General features: G+C 48.2%; 1 protein-coding gene across 9 annotated transcripts in view; it reads left to right on the forward strand.

Moving 5' to 3' along the window:
- Positions 1–21,088, forward strand: part of ADD1 (adducin 1) — a 146,440-nt gene that overhangs the window by 118,520 nt on the left and 6,832 nt on the right. For 5 of the 9 annotated variants that reach the window (XM_038744570.1, XM_038744571.1, XM_038744572.1 and 2 more), the window contains 3 exons: positions 6,702–6,858; positions 12,183–12,335; positions 19,070–19,162. In XM_038744570.1, coding sequence (XP_038600498.1) covers positions 6,702–6,858; positions 12,183–12,335; positions 19,070–19,162 — 403 coding nt within the window. The remainder of the gene's footprint in view (positions 1–6,701; positions 6,859–12,182; positions 12,336–19,069; positions 19,163–21,088) is intronic. The other 4 variants (XM_038744573.1, XM_038744575.1, XM_038744576.1 and 1 more) reach the window with 1 other exon arrangement.

The following is a 21,088-nucleotide window of genomic DNA, read 5'->3' on the forward strand; positions in this document are numbered from 1 at the left end:
TATTATTCTCTGGGCCTCAATTCCCTCATCTGGAAAATGGGGATTGAAACTGTGAGCCCCCCCATGGGACAACTTGATCACCTTGTAACCTCCCCAGCGCTTAGAACAGTGCTTTGCACATAGTAAGCGCTTAACAAAAACATCATCATTATTATTATTATATTCTGGGCCTCAGTTCCCTCATCTGGAAAATGGAGATTAAAACTGTGACAGTGGGACACCCTGATCACCTTGTAACCTCCCCAGCGCTTAGAACAGTGCTTTGCACATAGTAAGCGCTTAACAAATACCATCATCATTATTATTATTATTCTCTGGGCCTCAATTCCCTCATCTGGAAAATGAGGATTGAGACTGTGAGCCCCCGGTGGGACACCCTGATCACCTTGTAACCTCCCCAGCGCTTAGAACAGTGCTTTGCACATAGGAAGCGCTTAACAAATACCATCATCATCATTATTATTATTATTATTCTCTGGGCCTCAGTTCCCTCCTCTGGAAAATGGAGATTAAAACCGTGAGCCCCCGGTGGGACAGCCTGATCACCTTGTAACCTCCCCAGCTTTTTGGAACAGTACTTTGCACATAGTAAGCGCTTAATAAATGCCATTATTATTATCTTGTATCTACCCCAGCGCTTAGAACAGTACTTTGCACATAGTAAGCACTTAAGAAATGCCATTATTATCTTGTATCTACCCCAGCGCCTAGAACAGTACTTTGCACATAGTAAGCGCTTAATAAATGCCATTATTATTATCTTGTATCTTCCCCAGCTCTTAGAACAGTACTTTGCACATAGTAAGCGCTTAATAAATGCCATTATTATTATCTTGTATCTTCCCCAGCTCTTAGAACAGTACTTTGCACATAGTAAGCGCTTAATAAATGCCATTATTATTATTATTATTATCTTGTATCTACCCCAACGCTTAGAACAGTGCTTTGCACATAGTAAGCGCTTAATAAATGCCATTATTATTATTATCAAATACCATCCTTATTATTATTATTATTATTTCCATGAGCCTCTCCTCCAGATGCATGCAGTTGATTCGGAATGGCTCCTTCTAGGCTACGCGTACGAGCGGTATAGGCAGAGCACCCAAAAGGGCTTCAACATCCCTCAAACTTCGTCGAAACAGCTCACTTGAAGTATTCAAGTGCTCTGCACATAGTAAGCGCTCAGTAAATACGATTGATGATGATGATTCAAAATACCCCGCGGGTGCTTCAGTCGTTTTTTCTGACACCCCGCCTTGCGATGACTTTTTTTAGTCGTTCATTCTTTCATTCAATCGCCTTACCCCCTTCCCTTCCCCACAGCACCTGTATATATGTATATATGTTTGTACGGATTTATTACTCTATTTATGTATCCTTCTTTCAATCAATCAATCGTATTTATTGAGCGCTTACTGTGTGCAGAGCCCTGTACTAAGCGCTTGGGAAGTCCAAGTTGGCAACACATAGAGACGGTCCCTACCCAACAGTGGGCTCACAGTCTAGAAGGGGGAGACAGAGAACAAAACCAAACATACTAATAAAATAAATAGAATAAATATGCACAAATAAAATAAATAGGGTAGAGCCCACTGTTGGGTAGGGACCGTCTCTATGTGTTGCCAACTTGGACTTCCCAAGCGCTTAGTACAGTGCTCTGCACACAGTAAGTGCTCAATAGATATGATTGATTGATTTTACTTGTACATATTCTATTTATTTTATTTTGTTAATATGTTTTGTCTTGTTCCCCATCTCCCCCTTCCAGACTGTGAGCCCACTGTTGGGTAGGGACCGTCTCTAGATGTTGCCAACTTGGACTTCCCAAGCGCTTAATACAGTACTCTGCACACAGCAAGCGCTCAATAAATACGATTGAGTGAATGACTGAATTTCATGAGCGCTTACTGTGTGCAGAGCACTGTACTAAGTGCTTGGGAAGTACAAGTATTTATTTTATTTGTACATATTTATTCTATTTTGTTAATATGTTTTATTTTGTTCTCCGTCTCCCCCTTCCAGACTGTGAGCCCACCGTTGGGTAGGGACCGTCTCTAGATGTTGCCAACTTGTACTTCCCAAACGCTTAGTACAGTACTCTGCACACAGTAAGCGCCCAATAAATACGATTGAATGAATGAGTGAATTTATTGAGCGCTTACTGTGTGCAGAGCACTGTACTAAGCACTTGGGAAGTACAAGTATTTATTTTATTTGTACATATTTATTCTATTTTATTTTCTTAATATGTTTTGTTTTGTTGTCTGTCTCCCCCTTCCAGACTGTGAGCCCACTGTTGGGTAGGGACCATCTCTAGATGTTGCCATCTTGGACTTCCCAAGCGCTTAGTACAGTGCTCTGCACACAGTAAGCGCTCAATAAATACGATTGAATGAGTGAATGAATGAATACAAGTTGGCAACATATAGAGACGGTCCCTACCCAACAGCGGGCTCACAGTCTAGAAGGGGGAATTTTTTGCCAGTTATTATTGCTCAGGAGTGCTGACCTCCCTTTCCTTGTAGGAAGCAACAGAGCAGCGACACCAAAATTAGGAAGTAGCTCAGCGCTAGCTCATTCATTCCTTCACTCATTCAATCGTATTTATTGAGCGCTTACTGTGTGCAGAGCACTGTACTAAAGGCTTGGGAAGTACAAGTGGGCAACATCTAGAGACAGTCCCTACCCAACAACGGGCTCACAGTCTAGAAGGGGGAGACGGACAACAAAACAAAACATGTAGACAGTGGCTCAATGGAAAGAGCCCGGGCTTTGGAGTCAGAGGTCATGGGTTCAAATCCCAGCTCCACCAACTGTCAGCTGTGTGACTTTGGGCAAGTCACTTAACTTCTCTGTGCCTCAGTTACCTCATCTGTAAAATGGGGATGAAGACTGTGAGCCCCCCGTGGGACAACCTGATCACCTTGTAACCTCCCCAGCGCTTAGAACAGTGCTTTGCACAAAGTAAGCGCTTAATAAATGCCATCATTATTATTATTATTATTAAATAGAATTATGCCTGTATTCATTCATTCAATCGTATTTATTGAGCGCTTACTGTGTGCAGAGCACTGTACTAAGCACTTGGGAAGTCCAAGTCGGCAACATATAGAGCCGGTCCCTACCCACCAACGGGCTCACAGTCTAGAAGGGGGAGACGGACAACAAAACAAAACATGTAGACAGGTGTCAAAACCGTCAGAATAAATAGAATTCTACCTATATTCATTCAATCATATTTATTGAGCGTTTACTGTGTGCAGAGCACTGTACTGAGTGCTTGGGAAGTACAAGTCAGCAACATCTAGAGACGGTCCCTACCCAACACCAGGCTCACAGTCTAGAAGGGGGAGACGGACAACAAAACAAAACATGTAGACAGGTGTCAAAACCGTTAGAATAAATAGAATTATACCTACATTCATTCAATCATATTTATTGAGTGTTTACTGTGTGCAGAGCACTGTACTAAGCGCTTGGGAAGTACAAGTCGGCAACATCTAGAGACAGTCCCTACCCAACAGTGGGCTTACAGTCTAGAAGGGGGAGACAGAGAACAAAACAAAGCATGTGGACAGGCGTCAAGTCAGCAGAATAAATAGAAGTAAAGCTAGATGCACATCATGAACAAAATAAATAGAAGAGTAAATATGTATAAGTAAAATGGAGCAATAAATCTGTCCAAACATATATACGAGTGCTGTGGGGAGGGGAAGGAGGTAAGGCGGGGGGAATGGGGAGGAGGAGAGGAAAAAGGGGGCTCAGTCTGGGAAGGCCTCCTGGAAGAGGTGAGCTCTCAGTAGGGCTTTGAAGCTCAGATTTCCACTGGCTGTCGGCGCTGCCCGAGACGTGGAGAGCACCATTTTTGGTTTCCCCCCAGTATTCCCTCCCCACCAAGTACCCTCTTATCATCATCATCATCATCAATCGTATTTATTGAGCACTTACTGTGTGCAGAGCACTGTACTAAGCGCTTGGGAAGTCCAAATTGGCAACATATAGAGACAGTCCCTACCCAACAGCGGGCTCACCGTCTAGAAGGGGGAGACAAAACCAAACGTACTAACAAAATAAAATAAATAGAATAGATATGTACAAGTAAAATAAATAAATAGAGTAAAAAATACGTACAAACATGTATCCATATATACAGGTGCTGTGGGGAAGGGAAGGAGGTAAGGTGGGGCGGATGGAGAGGGGGACGAGGGGGAGAGGAAGGAGCTCACAGTCTAAAAGGGGGAGACAAAACCAAACATACTAACAAAATAAAATAAATAGAATAGATATGTACAAGTAAAATAAATAAATAGAGTAAAAAATATGTACAAACATGTATACATATATACAGGTGCTGTGGGGAAGGGAAGGAGGTAAGATGGGGTGGATGGAGAGGGGGACGAGGGGGAGAGGAAGGAGCTCACAGTCTAAAAGGGGGAGACAAAACCAAACATACTAACAAAATAAAATAAATAGAATAGATATGTACAAGTAAAATAAATAAATAAATAGAGTAATAAATATGTACAAACATATATAACATATAGACAGGTGCTGTGGGGAAGGGAAGGAGGTAAGATGGGGCAGATGGAGAGGGGGACAAGGGGGAGAGAAAGGAAGGGGCTCAGTGTGGGAAGGCCTCCTGGAGGAGGTGAGCTCTCAGTAGGGCCTTGAAGGGAGGAAGAGAGCTAGCTTGGCGGATGGGCAGAGGGAGGGCATTCCAGGCCAGGGGGAGGACGTGGACCGGGGGTCGACGGCGGGACGGGCGAGAACGAGGCCCGGGGAGGAGATTAGCGGTGGCAGAGGAGCGGAGGGTGCGGGCTGCGATGGAGAAGGACAGAAGGGAGGGGAGGGAGGAGGGGGCCAGGGGATGGATGGATGGACAGCCTGGAAGCCCAGGGGGAGGAGTTGCTGCCTGATGCGCAGATTGATTGGTAGCCACTGCAGATTTTTGAGGAGGGGAGTAACAGGCCCAGAGCGTTTCTGGACAAAGATAAAGAGTGACCAACTTTTCTTTTCCAAAAAGAGTCTTCTGGGAGAGGGCTTAAACCGGTCACGTAGCCGTCCAAGCCCAACTCCATCCTTTTCTGGATGGAACCAAATCTCGGTGCATTCCTCAATCAATCGTATTTATTGAGCGCTTACTGTGTGCAGAGCACTGGACTAAGCGCTGGGGATGTCCAAGTTGGCAACATCTAGAGACGGTCCCTACCCAACAGTGGGCTCACGGTCTAAAAGGGGGAGACAGAGAACAAAACCCACTAACGGTAGCGATATAGCGGGAGAGCAAGTCTTCTCTCCGTCCGACATTCGAAGAAATTGGATTCTCGTTTTTGACTGGAGAGGTAAAGCTAATTTCTCTTTGCTCAAGGGAACGTTGACCATAAATCCTCCCCAATCTTGGGAGTCTCTTATGTCTGAAGCGCTCAGCACAGTGCTCTGCACACAGTAAGCGCTCAATAAATACGATTGATTGAAACTTTTCCTTTGCTTCCATCTTCTAGACTGTGAGCCTGCTGTTGGGTAGGGACAGTCTCTCTATGTTGCCAACTTGTCCTTCCCAAGCGCTTAGTACAGTGCTCTGCACACAGTAAGCGCTCAGTAAATACAATTGATTGATTGAAACTTTTCCTTTGGTTCCATCTTCTAGACTGTGAGCCCGGTGTTGGGTAGGGACCGTCTCTATATGTTGCCAACTTGTCCTTCCCAAGCACTTAGTACAGTGCTCTGCACACAGTAAGCGCTCAGTAAATACGATTGATTGATTGAAACTTGTCCTTTGCTTCCATCTTCTAGGCTGTGAGCCCACTGTTGGGTAGGGACCGTCTCTATATGTTGCCAACTTGTCCTTCCCAAGCGCTTAGTACAGTGCTCTGCACACAGTAAGCGCTCAATAAATATGATTGAATGAATGATGAGAAGCCGCGTGGCTCAGTGAAAAGAGCACGGGCTTTGGAGTCAGAGGTCATGGGTCCGAATCCCGACTCCACCACAGGACGGCTGTGTGACCTTGGGCAAGTCACTTCACTTCTCTGAGCCTCAGTTACCTCATCTGTAAAATGGGGATTGATTGTGAGCCCCACGAGGGGCAACCTGATCACCTTGTATCCCCCCCAGCGCTTAGAACAGTGCTCTGCACATAGTAAGCGCTTCACAAATGCCATCATTATTATTATTACTATTATTAAGTGTCCAGTTGACTTTTGACCATCATCATCAATCGTATTTACTGAGCACTTACTGTGTGCATAGCACTGTACTAAGCGCTTGGGAAGTCCAAGTTGGCAACATATAGAGACGGTCCCTACCCAACAGTGGGCTCACAGTCGAAAAGGGCTCAAAGTCTAACCAATTGACCGGTCTTTCTAATGATGGCATTTATTAAGCGCTTACTATGTGCAAAGCACTGTGCAGTCTTTCTAAAGCTTCCCAAACCGAGAATGCTGTTCGTCCTAAAGGAAAGCAAAGGCGGCACCTCACGGGTTCATTTTTTACTAATCTGAATGATTGGGGTTTTGAGGGGCTTTTTTTGTTTTGCTTTTTGGGGGGTTTTTTGGTTTTTTTGGTTGTTCTTTTCCTGCTTGCTGCCTCAACCTTTAGCAGGGATAAAAACGACCCTAAGTAAATAGCGGTTTTTGTGGTAGACCTGCGATGATGATTATTATTATTATTTTTTTTTTTTTTGGTTTTCTTCTCCCCAGGGAGAGCTGGTGACTGCGTCCAAGGCCATCATCGAGAAGGAGTACCAGCCCAAAGTCATCGTGAGCACAACGGGCCCGAATCCCTTCAACAAACTCACCGACCGGGAACTGGAGGAATATCGCCGAGAAGTGGAGCGGAAACAGAAGGGCCCCGAAGGTTGGTGAGCTCGCGGCCGGTACCGCTGTTGTCGAGCGGGCTCCGCTTGCCCCCGTCCTGGGCGCTTAATCGATCAATCCATCAATCAATCGTATTTATTGAGCGCTTACTGTGTGCGGAGCACTGTGCCAAGCGCTTGGGAAGTCCAAGTTGGCAACATCTAGAGACGGTCCCTACCCAACAGTGGGCTCACGGTCTAAAAGGGGGAGACGGATGAAGGGACAGGGGGACGGATGGAGCAATCAATCAATCAATCGTATTTATTGAGCGCTTACTATGTGCAGAGCACTGTACTAAGCACTTGGGAAGTACAAATTGGCAACACATAGAGACAGTCCCTACCCAACAGTGGGCTCACAGTCTAAAAGGGGAGCAGTGGAGGGACAGAGCGATGGACAAGAACATTTGGAAGGTCCCGGGGAAACTCGAGACTTTCCACCCCCTTTCATCAGTCGTATTTATTGAGCGCTTACTGTGTGCAGAGCAGTGGACTAAGCACTTATAATGGCATTTGTGAAGTGCTTACTATGTGCAAAGCACTGTTCACTGTTCTAAGCGCTGGGGAGGTTACAAGGTGATCAGGTTGTCCCACGGGGGGCTCACAGTCTTCATCCCCATTTTCCAGAGGAGGGAATTGAGGTCCAGAGAAGTGAAGTGACTCGCCCAAAGTCACACAGCTGGCAATTGGCAGAGCCGGGATTTGAACCCATGACCTCTTACTCCAAATAATAATAATAATGATGGCATTTATTAAGCGCTTACTATGTGCAAAGCACTTTTCTAAGCGCTGGGGAGGTTACAAGGTGATCAGGTTGTCCCACGGGGGGCTGACAGTCTTCATCCCCATTTTCCATATGAGGGAACTGAGGTCCAGAGAAGTGAAGTGACTTGCCCAAAGTCACACAGCTGGCAATTGGCAGAGCCGGGATTTGAACCCCTGACCTCTGACTCCAAATAATAATAATAATGACGGCATTTATTAAGCGCTTACTAAGTGCAAAGCACTTTTCTAAATGCTGGGGAGGTTACAAGGTGATCAGGCTGTCCCACGTGGGGCTCACAGTCTTCATGCCCCTTTGACAGATGAGGGAACTGAGGCCCAGAGAAGTGAAGTGACTTGCCCAAAGTCACACAGCTGGCAGTTGGCGGAGCCGGGATTTGAACCCATGACCTCTGACTCCAAATAATAATAATAATGACGGCATTTATTAAGCGCTTACTATGTGCAAAGCACTTTTCTAAGGGCTGGGGAGGTTACAAGGTGATCAGACTGTCCCACGTGGGGCTCACAGTCTTCATGCCCCTTTGACAGATGAGGGAACTGAGGCCCAGAGAAGTGAAGTGACTTGCCCAAAGTCACCCAGCTGGCAATTGGCGGAGCCGGGATTTGAACCCCTGACCTCTGACTCCAAATAATAATAATAATGACGGCATTTATTAAGCACTTACTATGTGCAAAGCACTTTTCTAAGTGCTGGGGAGGTTACAAGGTGATTAGATTGTCGCATGGGGGGCTCACAGTCTTCATCCCCCTTTGACAGATGAGGGAACTGAGGCCCAGAGAAGTGAAGTGACTTGCCCAAAGTCACACAGCCGGCAATTGGCAGAGCCGGGATTTGAACCCATGACCTCTGACTCCAAAGCCCGGGCTCTTTCCACTGAGCCACGCTGCTTCTCTAATCTTCTTTCCACAAACTGCAGGTCTGGCTTGTTCATTCATTCATTCAATCATATTTATTGAGCGCTTACCGTGTGTGGAGCACTGGACTAAGCGCTTGGGAAGTCCAAGTTGGCAACGTATAGAGACGGTCCCTACCCAACAGCGGGCTCACAGTCTAGAGGGGGGAGACTTGTGCCAATTTTTAGGGTAATAATAGCTCAACCGAGTCCAACCCAAGGCAGTTCAGTCGGGGGGCGAGCCGAATTGGGGCATCAAATAGTCCTTGTTAAAACACAGTGAGGCGAGAAGGTCCATCCCCCTCCTGCAGATGGTGGCTGGTAAGAGAATGAGTGGCATTTTGACCTTGAGTGGCATTTTCAGTAGTATCGAGCCTATCCTGTGTGCACAGCACTGTACTAAGCGCTGGGGAGAGCCTTAAAAGCATTTCAAGGCCCTACTGAGAGCTCACCTCCTCCAGGAGGCCTTCCCAGACTGAGCCCCTTCCTTCCTATCCCCCTCATCCCCCTCTCCATCCCCCCGGTCTGACCTCCTTCCCTTCCCCACAGCACCTGTATATATGTGTACATGTTTGTACATATTTATTACTCTATTTATTTTACTTGTACATGTCTATTCTATTTATTTTATTTTGTTAGTATGTTTGGTTTTGTTCTCTGTCCCCCCCTTTTAGACTGTGAGCCCACTGTTGGGTAGGGACCGTCTCTATGTGTTGCCAACTTGGACTTCCCAAGCGCTTAGTACAGTGCTCTGCACACAGTAAACACTCAATAAATACAATTGATTGATTGATTGATTGGTAAGAGAATGAGAGAATGAGTGGCATTTTGACCTTGAGTGGCATTTTCAGTAGTATTGCGCTCTTCCTGTGTGCACAGCACTGTACTAAGCGCTTGGGAGAGCGTTAAAAAGGTAGTAGACATGATTTAATAATAATAATAATAATGGTATTTGTTAAGTGCTTACTATGTGCAAAGCACTGTACTAAGCGCTGGGGAGGTTACACGGTGATCAGGTTGTCCCATGGGGAGCTCACGGTTTTAATCCCCATTTTACAGATTCATTCATTCATTCAATCGTATTTATTGAGCGCTTACTGTGTGCAGAGCACTGTACTAAGCGCTTGGGAAGTACAAGTCGGCAACATCTAGAGACGGTCCCTACCCAACAGCGGGCTCACAGTCTAGAAGGGGGAGACAGAGAACAAAACAAAACATAGTAACAAAATAAAATAGAGTAATAAATCTGTACAAACATATGTACATATATACAGGTGCTGTGGGGAGGGGAAGGGGGTAAGGTGGGAGGGATGAGGAGGGGGAGAGGAAGGAGGGGGCTCAGTCTGGGGTACAGATGGGGTAACTGAGGCCCAGAGAAGTTAAGTGACTTGCCCAAAGTCACACAGCTGACACAGATGGCAGAAGTATGAGCTACTTCCTAATTTTGGTGTCGCTGCTCTATTGCTTCCTACAAGGACAGGGAGGTCAGCACTCCTGAGCAATAATAACTGGCAAAAAAAATCCCCCCTTCTAGACTGCGAGCCTGCGGTTGGGTAAGGACCGTCTCTATATGTTGCCAACTTGGACTTCCCAAGCGCTTAGTACAGTGCTCCGCACACAGTAAGTGCTCAGTAAATACGATTGAATGAATGAATGAATGAATAAAAATGAACCCCAGGCTTTTCCAAAAGACCCAAGCAGCTTCCTAAACTACTGGAACTACTGGAACTAGTTTTAGACTGTGAGCCCACTGTTGGGTAGGGACTGTCTCTATATGTTGCCAACTTGGACTTCCCAAGCGCTTAGTACAGTGCTCTGCACACAGTAAGCGCTCAAGAAATACGATTGATGATGATGATGGAAGCGGTCCAACGGAGCATCGATACTGTTACGATCCAGAAGTGATAACGCACTTAAAAACAAATACCACAATGAAAAGTGGAATCTCTGGGGCTTTGATTCATTCATTCAGTCGTATTTATTGAGCGCTTACTGTGTGCAGAGCACTGGACTAAGCGCTTGGGAAGTCCAAGTTGGCAATATATAGAGACGGTCCCTGCCCAACAGCGGGCTCACGGTCTAGAAGGGCGAGACAGGCGACAAAACCAAACATGTAGACAGGTGTCAAAATCGTCAGAACAAATGGAATTATAGTTATAATGGAATTATATATTACAGATACTCATTCACTCATTCAATCATATTTATTGAGCGCCCACTGTGTGCAGAGCACCGTACGAAGCGCTTGGGAAGTCCAAGTTGGCAACATATAGAGACAGTCCCAACCCAGCAGCGGGCTTTACAGTCTAGAAGGGGGAGACTAGGCGACAAAACCAAACATGTAGACAGGTGTCAAAATTGTCAGAACAAATGGAATTATAGGTATAATAGAATTATATATTACAGATATATGTGCTGTGGGGCTGGGAGGGAGGATGATTGAAGGAGCAGGTAAGAGCAGCCCGGAAGGGAGTGGGAGAAGAGGACTTCCCAAGCGCTTAGTACAGCGCTCTGCACACAGTAAGCGCTCAATAAATACGATTGAATGAATGAAGGAGAGGATGGTGCAGTCAGGGAAGGCTTCCAGCCACCAGGCTTTTCTGATAATAATAATGATAATAATAATAATAATAATAATAATAATAATAATAATAATAATAATAGAGAAGCAGCGTGGCTCAGTGGAAAAGAGCCCGGGCTTTGGAGTCAGAGGTCATGGGTTCGAACTCCGGCTCCACCAATTGTCAGCTGGGTGACTCTGGGCAAGTCACTTGACATCTCTGTGCCTCAGTTCCCTCATCTGTAAAATGGGGGTGAAGATTGTGAGCCCCACGTGGGACACCTGATCACCTTGTAACCTCCCCAGCGCTTAGAACAGTGCTGTGCACGTAGTAAGCGCTTAATAAATGCCCTTATAATTATTATTATTGTTATAATGATGATGACTCTGTCAGCTGGCTCCAAGGGGCAGCCCTCATTATTATTATTATTATTATTATTATTATTATTATGACTCTGTCATTATTATTATTATTATTATTATTATTATAATGATGATGACTGTCAACTGGCTCCAAGGAGCAGCCCTTATTATTATTATTATTATTATTATTATTATTATTATTATTATGACTCTGTCATTATTATTATTATCATTATTATCATTATTATCATTATTATGATGATGACTCTGTCAACTGGCTCCAAGGGGCAGAAATGCCCTACCGAGCCTCATTTGGTGGTCAGCCCCGTCCCCCTCCTCGCGAGAGAGAGAAGGAAAGAAAAGGAGAGAAAGAAAGAAAAGGAAGAAAGAGGGAAAAATGCACGCTGCTGCTTCTCCCCCTTCCCTGTGGATCATTCCAGGAATCCTGTTGTTATTCGAGATGCTCGTAGTCTGTGTTGCGATAAAAGCGTGGCAGGTTTTTGGAGCCGACCCCAGGAGGAGAGCCAGACACTTAAGCTTTGGATGAGCGACCGGGGCGGGGGTCAGAAACTTTTCCAGAATCCCTCCAACCCCCAGACCCGGGGAGCGGCCCCAAACCATTTCGGGGCGTCGTGGGAGGAGCGTCTTTCCTGGCCATGGAGGTTCGCTGGGTCAGAGTCCGTGGCTAACCTCGCGGTCACCGCTGCACGGGTCTCTTGTTCAGCTCTGCAGCAGAAAGCCCCCCGCCTCCCCCTGGAAGAGTCTGAGGAACCGAAGCCCTCCTCCTCCTCCTCCTCCTCCTCCCACAAGGAATTTCACACTGCAATCATCAAAGCACTAAGCTCCAATCCCGACCTTTTTCCCGAAACCACCGCAGGTACTGAATATGAGAGATCGCCGCTTCTTTACTCTCCTCCCGCCCGCTGCTGATGGAGGCCTTCGTGCTCACCCAAATTCTCCCTCCTGGGACTGAAGGTTTTGGTCCTCCCCGGGGGTGGTGCCTGGGGCTTGCTTTCCGCCCCCGAGGAAGTCTTCCCTGGGTCTAGTCATTCATTCAATCCTATTTGTTGAGCGCTTACCGTGTGCAGAGCACTGTACTAAGCGCTTGGGAAGTACAAGTAGTCCCCAGCGTTACGTCCCACGCTAACCTAACGCCTGCGATTATCCGAGCGGCTACTGCGGGAGCTGGGCCCGTACCGCGGGCGACTCCGGCCTTGGGCGTCTCAGTGGAAAGACGCGGATTAATCCAGTTCGGAGCCACAAAAAGTCCTTCTTGAACCCGTTTGAGTTGGCCTCCGGTCTCCTCCCCATTTCGAGTTCCCCGGGACCAAAGACGGTACGGTGCTGATGGCCTTTTCGACTGTGAGCCCACTGTTGGGCAGGGACCGTCTCTAGATGTTGCCAACTCGGACTTCCCAAGCGCTTAGTCCAGTGCTCTGCACACAGTAAGCGCTCAATAAATACGACTGATGATGATGGCCACGCTGTCCCGTGCGCGGGCGAGCCGCCACACGGGTCTTCACGCGGGGCCGGCTTCAAAAGTTTAATTCAAGTTTTGGTGGGGGTTTTTTGACGGCGCATTCCCCGTCAGTCCGGATCAGGGTTTTCCCTCCAGGTTCCGCCTTAGAAAAGGAGGCCTGACTGTCAGCAGTCATCATCGTCAATCAATCAGACGTATTTATTGAGCGCTTACTGTGTGCAGAGCACTGTACTAAGCGCTTGGGAAGTACAAGTTGGCAAGATATAGAGACAGTCGATGGTATTTGAGCGCTTCCTGTGTGCAGAGCGCTGTACTAAAGGGCTTGGGAGCGTACAATTCAACAGAGCTGGCAGCCTTCAGGGGACAGCTTGTACTTCCCAAGCGCTTAGTACAGCGCTCTGCACGCAGGAAGCGCTCAATAAATACGATTGAATGAACGAATGAAGGGCAGGCGCCTTTGAGGAGCCGGTGGAGGAGGAGAGGAGGTCATTCCCACTTCCCCGGGGGGCAGTGGGATGCGTCTTGGACTCCGCTGCTCTGCGGAAGTCCGTCCAGCCCTGGTTTCCTTGGCCGCCACGGGGGCTTTCCTGTTTCCGCTACGAATTCCAAGGGATTGGGACCCTTTCGGACCGGGGAATGTCGTTGCAAAGCAGGAGTAGGGAGGGGAGACCCTGGAAATCGCGTGCACCCTAGAGTGTTGGGTTTGGAAACTGGATTTTCCTTCCTCATTTGTTTGTTTTTTCCATTCCTTTTTCTACCGGTCTGTCACGATCGATCAATCAGTGGTATTTATTGAGCGCTTACTGTGTGCAGAGCACTGTGCTTTTAGACTGAGCCCACTGTTGGGTAGGGACTGTCTCTATATGTTGCCAATTTGTACTTCCCAAGCGCTTAGTACGGTGCTCTGCACATAGTAAGCGCTCAGTAAATACGATTGATGATGATGATGTACTAAGCGCTTGGGTGAGAACAATACAACCGAGTTGGCAGGCACATTCGCCGCCCACAGCGAGCTCAGTTACAAGCTACAGGGGCAAAACCCCCATTGGCTGCGTGACTTTCAGACTGATTTTTCTTTTGTTTCCCCTCATATAATAATGATAACAATAATGATGGCATTTATTAAGCGCTTACCATGTGCAAAGCACTGTTCTAAGCGCTAGGGAGGTTACAAGGTGATCAGGTTGTCCCACGGAGGGCTCACAGTCTTAATCCCCATTTTCCAGATGAGGGAACTGAGGTCCAGAGAAGTGAAGTGACTTGCCCAAAGTCACACAGCTGACAGTTGGCAGAGCCGGGATTGGAACCCATGACCTCTGACTCCAAAGCCCGGGCTCTGTCCACTGAGCCACGCTGCTTCATATAGTATAAAGCACCTTATATGGGGAAACAAAATATAATATATGAGGAGCAGCGTGGCTCATTGGAAAGAGCCCGGGCTTTGGAGTCAGAGGTCAAGGGTTCAAATCCCGGCTCCACCACTTGTCAGCTGGGTGACTTTGGGCGAGTCACTCCACTTCTCTGGGCCTCAGTTCCCTCATCTGGAAAATGGGGATTAAGACTGCGAGTCCCCCGTGGGACAACCTGATCACCTGTATCCCCCCCAGCGCTTAGAACAGTGCTTTGCACATAGTAAGCGCTTAATAAATACCATCATCATCATTATTATTATTATTATCATTATCATTATTATTATTATTATTATTATTATTATAGTATTTCCTCTCATATAGTATAAAGCACCTTATATGGGGAGGTGGTTTCTTTGGAATGTTTCCTTTTTCCACAAACTCCTCCGGTGTTACCAAAGCTGGTGATCAAGGTGAGTGCCAGCCCTCCCTCCCTCCCTCCTGGGAATGAAGCGCAGTGTGGCTCATTGGAAAGAGCCCAGGCTTTGGAGTCAGAGGTCATGGGTTCAAATCCTGGCTCCGCCAGTTGTCAGCCGGGTGACTTTGGGCAAGTCACTTCACTTCTCTGGGCCTCAGTTCCCTCATCTGTCAAATGGGGATGAAGACTGTGAGCCCCAAGTGGGACCACCTCATCACCTTGTATCCTCCCCAGCGCTTAGAAGCGCTTCCCCTTTTAATGTTGGTATTTGTTAAGCGCTTACTATGTGCAAAGCACTGTTCTAAGCGCTTGGGGGGATACAAAGTGATCAGGTTGTCCCACGTGGGGCTCACAGTCTTAATCCCCATTTTACAGACGAGGTAACTGAGGCTCAGAGAAGTTAAGTGACTTGCCCAAGGTCACACAGCAGACATGTGGCGGAGTCGGGATACGAACCCATGACCTCTGACTCCAAAGCCCGGGCTCTTTCCACTGAGCCACGCTGCTTCCCCTTTTAGACTGTGAGCCCACTGTTGGGTAGGGACTGTCTCTATATGTTGCCAACTTGGACTTCCCAAGCGCTTAGTACAGTGCTCTGCATACAGTAAGTGCTCAATAAATACGATTGATTGATTGATTAGAGCAGTGCTTTGCACATAGTAAGTGCTTAACAAATGCCATCATCATTATTATTATTATTATTATTTGGCTCTTGTGGGTAGAGAAGCCAGGTCCGTCCGGGTCTGGGCCGCCCGTGACAAGCCGGAGAAGAGACGGGGACACGGACGCTCCTCCAGCGGGAATACCCGTCCCGGAATACCATCCCCCTGCCGTGGCCCCATCCGGCCCGGATCGAGTCCGGGAGGCGAGGTAGCCGGGGGCTCGGAGGTTGTCCGGGCACGGGGGGGGAATCCTCGGGAAGGGGACAACAGCGGAGGAAGCGCCCAAGCCCATTTCAGCCACTTGGTCCCGTTGCCCGGCTGCCCAGCACCATCATCATCAATCGTATTTATTGAGCGCTTACTATGTGCAGAGCACTGTACTGAGCGCTTGGGAAGTACAAATTGGCAACATGGAGAGACAGTTATAATAATAATAATGATGGTATTTGTTAAGCGCTTACTATGTATTGTAGAGAAGCAGCGTGGCTCGGTGGAAAGAGCCCGGGCTTTGGAGTCGGAGGTCGTGGGTTCAAACCCCGGCTCCGCCAACCGTCAGCTGGGTGACTTTGGGCAAGTCACTTCACCTCTCTGGGCCTCAGTTCCCTCATCTGGAAAAGGGGGATGAAGACTGTGAGCCCCCCGTGGGACAACCTGATCACCTTGTAACCTCCCCGGCGCTTACGATTGATCAATCAGTGGTATTTATTGAGCGCTTACTGTGTGCAGAGCACTGTCCTAAGCGCTTGGGTGAGAACAATACAACAGAGTTGGTAGGCACATTCGCCGCCCACAGCGAGCTCAGTTACAAGCTACAGGGGCAAAACCCCCATTGGCTGTGCGACTTTCCGACTGATTTTTCTTTTGTTTCCCCTCATATAGTATAAAGCACCTTAGATGGGGAAACAAAATGTAATATATGAGGAGCAGCGGGGCTCAGTGGAAAGAGCCCGGGCTTTGGAGTCAGAGGTCAAGGGTTCAAATCCCGGCTCCACCACTTGTCAGCTGGGTGACTTTGGGCGAGTCACTCCACTTCTCTGGGCCTCAGTTCCCTCATCTGGAGAATGGGGATGAAGACTGTGAGCCCCCCGTGGGACAACCTGATCACCTGTATCCCCCCCAGCGCTTAGAACAGTGCTTTGCACATAGTAAGCGCTTAACAAATACCATCATTATTATTATTAGAACAGTGCTTTGCACATAGTAAGCGCTTAACAAATACCATCATTATTATTATTAGAACAGTGCTTTGCACATAGTAAGCGCTTAACAAATACCATCATTATTATTATTAGAACAGTGCTTTGCACATAGTAAGCGCTTAACAAATACCATCATTATTATTAGAACAGTGCTTTGCACATAGTAAGCGCTTAACAAATACCATCATTATTATTATTAGAACAGTGCTTTGCACATAGTAAGCGCTTAACAAATACCATCATTATTATTATTAGAACAGTGTTTTACACATAGTAAGTGCTTAATAAATGCCATCGTTATTATTGTTGTTGAGCACTGTTCTAAGCGCTGGGGTAGATACAGGGTCATCAGATTGCCCCACGTGGGGCTCACGGTCTTACTCCCCATTTTACAGATGAGGTAACTGAGGCACAGAGAATCAATCAATAGTATTTATTGAGCGCTTTCTGTGGGCAGAGCACTGTACTCAGCGCTTGGGAAGTCCAAGTTGGCAACATATAGAGACGGTCCCTACCCAACGGGGGGCTCACGGTCTAGAAGGGGAAGTGAAGTGACTTGACCAAAGCCACCCAGCTCACAAGTGGCAGAGCCGGGATTAGAACCCGCGTCCTCTGAGTCCCAAGCCCGGGGTCTTTACGTTGCTTCCCCCACCTCCAGCCTTCCGGGACACCTGACGATTTCCCGTAGGTCGTCAAACCAGACATCTTAACGAGGTTGAGGTTTTCCATCTCAGCAAGGAAAACGACAATGGCTAAATTAACAACCGGCAATGCTCTGCCTGCACAGGAGAAGATCTTTGCGGAGTAAGCAGCGGCGTGAGGAGCTCAAAACGAAATCCACGTGTAGAAACCATTTTAAAAGCGCGTTAGGAAGCCCGGGGGATCAAACTAGCGCCCTGCGGGTGCTCTCCGAACTGGAAAAGAAGTCCTGACTGTCAGCAGTCATCATCGGCGGCGATATTTGAGTGCTTACCGTGTGCAGAGCACTGTATGCGAGGGCTGGGGGGGAGTCCAGTACAGCAGAGTTGGCAAGCACGTTCCCTGCTTTAGAAAGCTTACGGGCTAGAGGGGGAGACAGGCATTAACAGAAATAAGAGAAGCAGCTTGGCTCAGTGGAAAGAGCCCAGGCTTTGGAGTCAGAGGTCATGGGTTCAGATCCCGGCTCCGCCACTCGTCAGCTGTGTGACTTTGGGCAAGTCACTTCACTTCTCTGGGCCTCAGTTCCCTCATCTGTAAAATGGGGATTAAGACTGTGAGCCCCACATGGGACAACCTGATCACCTTGTAGATTCCCCAGCGCTTAGAACAGTGCTCTGCACATAGTAAGCGCTTAATAAATGCCATTATTATTATTAAATAAATCATTTATAATCTATAATGTGGGGTTGAGGGCAGGGCAAATATCAATCAATCATATTTATTGAGCGCTTACTGTGTGCAGAGCACTGGACTAAGCGCTTGGGAAGTCCAAGTTGGCAACGTATAGAGACAGTCCCTACCCAACAGTGGGCTCACAGTCTAAAATGGGGAGACATCATCAATCGTATTTATTGGGCGCTTACTGTGTGCAGAACACTGGACTAAGCGCTTGGGAAGTCCAAGTTGGCAACGTATAGAGACAGTGCCTACCCAACAGTGGGCTCACAGTCTAAAAGGGGGAGACATCATCAGTCGTATTTATTGGGCGCTTACTGTGTGCAGAGCACTGTACTAAGCACTTGGAGAACAAAACCAAACATACTAACAAAATAAAATAAATAGAATAGATATGTACAAGTAAAATAAGTAAAGAGTAATAAATATGTACAAACATATGTACATATATACAGGTGCTGTGGGGAAGGGAAGGAGGTAAGATGGGGGGGATGGAGAGGGGGACGAGGGGGAGAGGAAATCAAATGCCATCAAATCAAATGCCCAGGGGTCACAGAACCAAGTGCGCGGATGACACGGAAGGGAGAGGGAGCCGAGGAAAATTGGATCTAATCGGGGAAGGCCTTGTGGAGGAGATAACGACCGTAATAAGAAGGCTCTGAAGGCCGGGCGAGGAACGGTCTGGAGTATGTGGAGGGAGTTTTTTGGTGGGCAAAAAATGTTAAGCACTGATCGACCCTCCTCGGCACATTGCTGCCCGGCTCCTCTCTCCCTCCTGCCTTTCCTCGTTATTTCCCTGGCCCAAACGTGTCCCAAAGGAGGAATGACCGTTCCTGTCCGTTTCCTAGTCCGTTCCTGAGGAGGCAGGGAGATGGCTGATCGGGGAGCCACCGGGCGACGCGAACGGCAGGAGGGACCCCTCGGTATCCGGCCGCCTCATCCCACTCCTCTTCCCTTCCTCCTCGGGTTTGCTCGGAGCTGCCCGGCAGCGCTCCCGGCAAGCCGGTTCCGCTAAAGCGATTCTGTAACGCGGCTTGTGTTTCCCCTCTCCCCTCCCGCGTTCCCGCAGACTATTCGGAGGAGACGAGAAGCAAGGAGCCGAGCTCCCCGGACCCCCCGGCCGCCCGCACCCCTCCCAGCACGCCCGTCAAGCTAGAGCAAGGTAGGTGGCCCTCGGCCGGGCGGGAGAGGAGGGAGCAGAGGGAAAACCGCAGGATGCCTTCCACTCTTGCCCCAGTGGGATGAAGCATGGATGTGTGTGGCTTAAATGTGGTTTTGGGACCGGCTGAAGGGATGTAGGGCTTCCCGGGAGCAACGGTCAGGCTAAAAACGGACGGGAATGTGCGGGTTTTGGGCCGGGACCGGTGATTGTCCGACCTCCTGGCTTGTGTGGTTACTGACCTCAGTCTCCACGTGGGCATCCCGTAGCCCAGGGCTTCCTTAGAGGGAAATCCATCCCAGCAGAATTCCCTCCCAAGTCTGAGAGATTGTGAGCCCGCAGACGGGTGGATTGGATGGATGGGTGGATGAGCCCACTGTTGGGTAGGGACCGTCTCTATATGTTGCCAACTTGGACTTCCCAAGCGCTTAGTACAGTGCTCTACACACAGCGCTCAATAAACACGATTGATTGATTGATTGTACTTCCCAAGCGCCGAGTACAGTGCTCTGCACACAGTAAGCGCTCATTAAATACGATTGAATGAATGATTGGATGGGTGGGTGGTTGGATGGATTGGATCGATGGATGGATTCTGTCTGTCATCAAATCCCGAGAAGCAGCGTGGTTCGGCGGAAAGAGCCCGGACTTGGGAGGCAGAGGTCATGGGTTCAAATCCCGTCTCCGCCAACTGTCAGCTGTGGGACTTTGGGCAAGTCACTTACCTTCTCTGTGCCTCAGTTACCTCATCTGTAAAATGGGGATTAAAACTGTGAGCCCCCCCCAAGGGACAACCTGATCACCTTGTAACCTCCCCAGCGCTTAGAACAGTGCTTGGCACATAGTAAGCACTTAACAAATACCATCATTATTATTATTATGTCTGCTGTGTGACCTTGAGCAAGTTACCTCAGCTGGAAAATGGGGATTAAGACTGTGAGCCCCCCCCCAAGGGACAACCTGATCACCTTGTAACCTCCCCAGCGCTTAGAACAGTGCTTTGCACATAGTAAGCGCTTAACAAATACCATCATTATTATTATTATGTCTTCTGTGTGACCTTGGGCAAGTTACCTCAGCTGGAAAATGGGGATTAAAACTGTGAGCCCCCCCCAAGGGACAACCTGATCACCTTGTAACCTCCCCAGCGCTTAGAACAGTGCTTTGCACATAGTAAGCGCTTAACAAATACCATCATTATTATGTCTGCTGTGTGACCTTGGGCAAGTTACCTCAGCTGGAAATGAGGATTAAGATTGTGAGCCCCACGTGGGACAAGCTGATCACCCTGTATCCCCCCAGCGCTTAGAACAGTGCTTTGCAAATAGTAAGCGCTTAACAAATATTATTATTATTATTATTATTTTATTATTAAATCCTGTCGGTCCCACCTTCACAACATCACCAAAAGGCACCCTTTCCTTTCCCTTTCCAAGCACTTCTCCTGTGTCCCCTCCCTTGGCTGCCGCATCCGACTCCTCGCCGACCTTCCGGCCTCCTGTCCTTCCCCACTCCAGTCCACCCTTCATTCTGCTGCACGGATCATTTATCAGCAGAAACATTCATTCATTCATTCAGTCGTATTTCCTGAGCGCTTACCGTGTGCTGAGCACTGTACTAAGCGCTTGGGAAGTCCAAGTTGGCAACGTATAGGGATGGTCCGTACCCAACAGCGGGCTCGCAGTCTAGAAGATGAGTGGATGGATGGGTTTGGATGGATGGATGGATGCCGCTAGGATGAAGCACCCCTCGGGGGAAAGATTCAGTCCGGCGATGCCCGCAAAGAGAGGATTCACTGGGAACTCCATCCCGGCCCCGAGAACGGGAGGCCGGGCCCGTGGCGGCTCGCTCTCTGTCTGTCTGCCTCTCTTGCCTGCCTCCCTGCTAAGTGGGCGTCCTCCACCAACCGTGTCCGTCCTTCTTCGGCTT

Source organism: Tachyglossus aculeatus, chromosome 4 (assembly GCF_015852505.1).
Source record: "Tachyglossus aculeatus isolate mTacAcu1 chromosome 4, mTacAcu1.pri, whole genome shotgun sequence".
In the NCBI taxonomy this organism is placed as follows: Eukaryota; Metazoa; Chordata; class Mammalia; order Monotremata; family Tachyglossidae; genus Tachyglossus; species Tachyglossus aculeatus.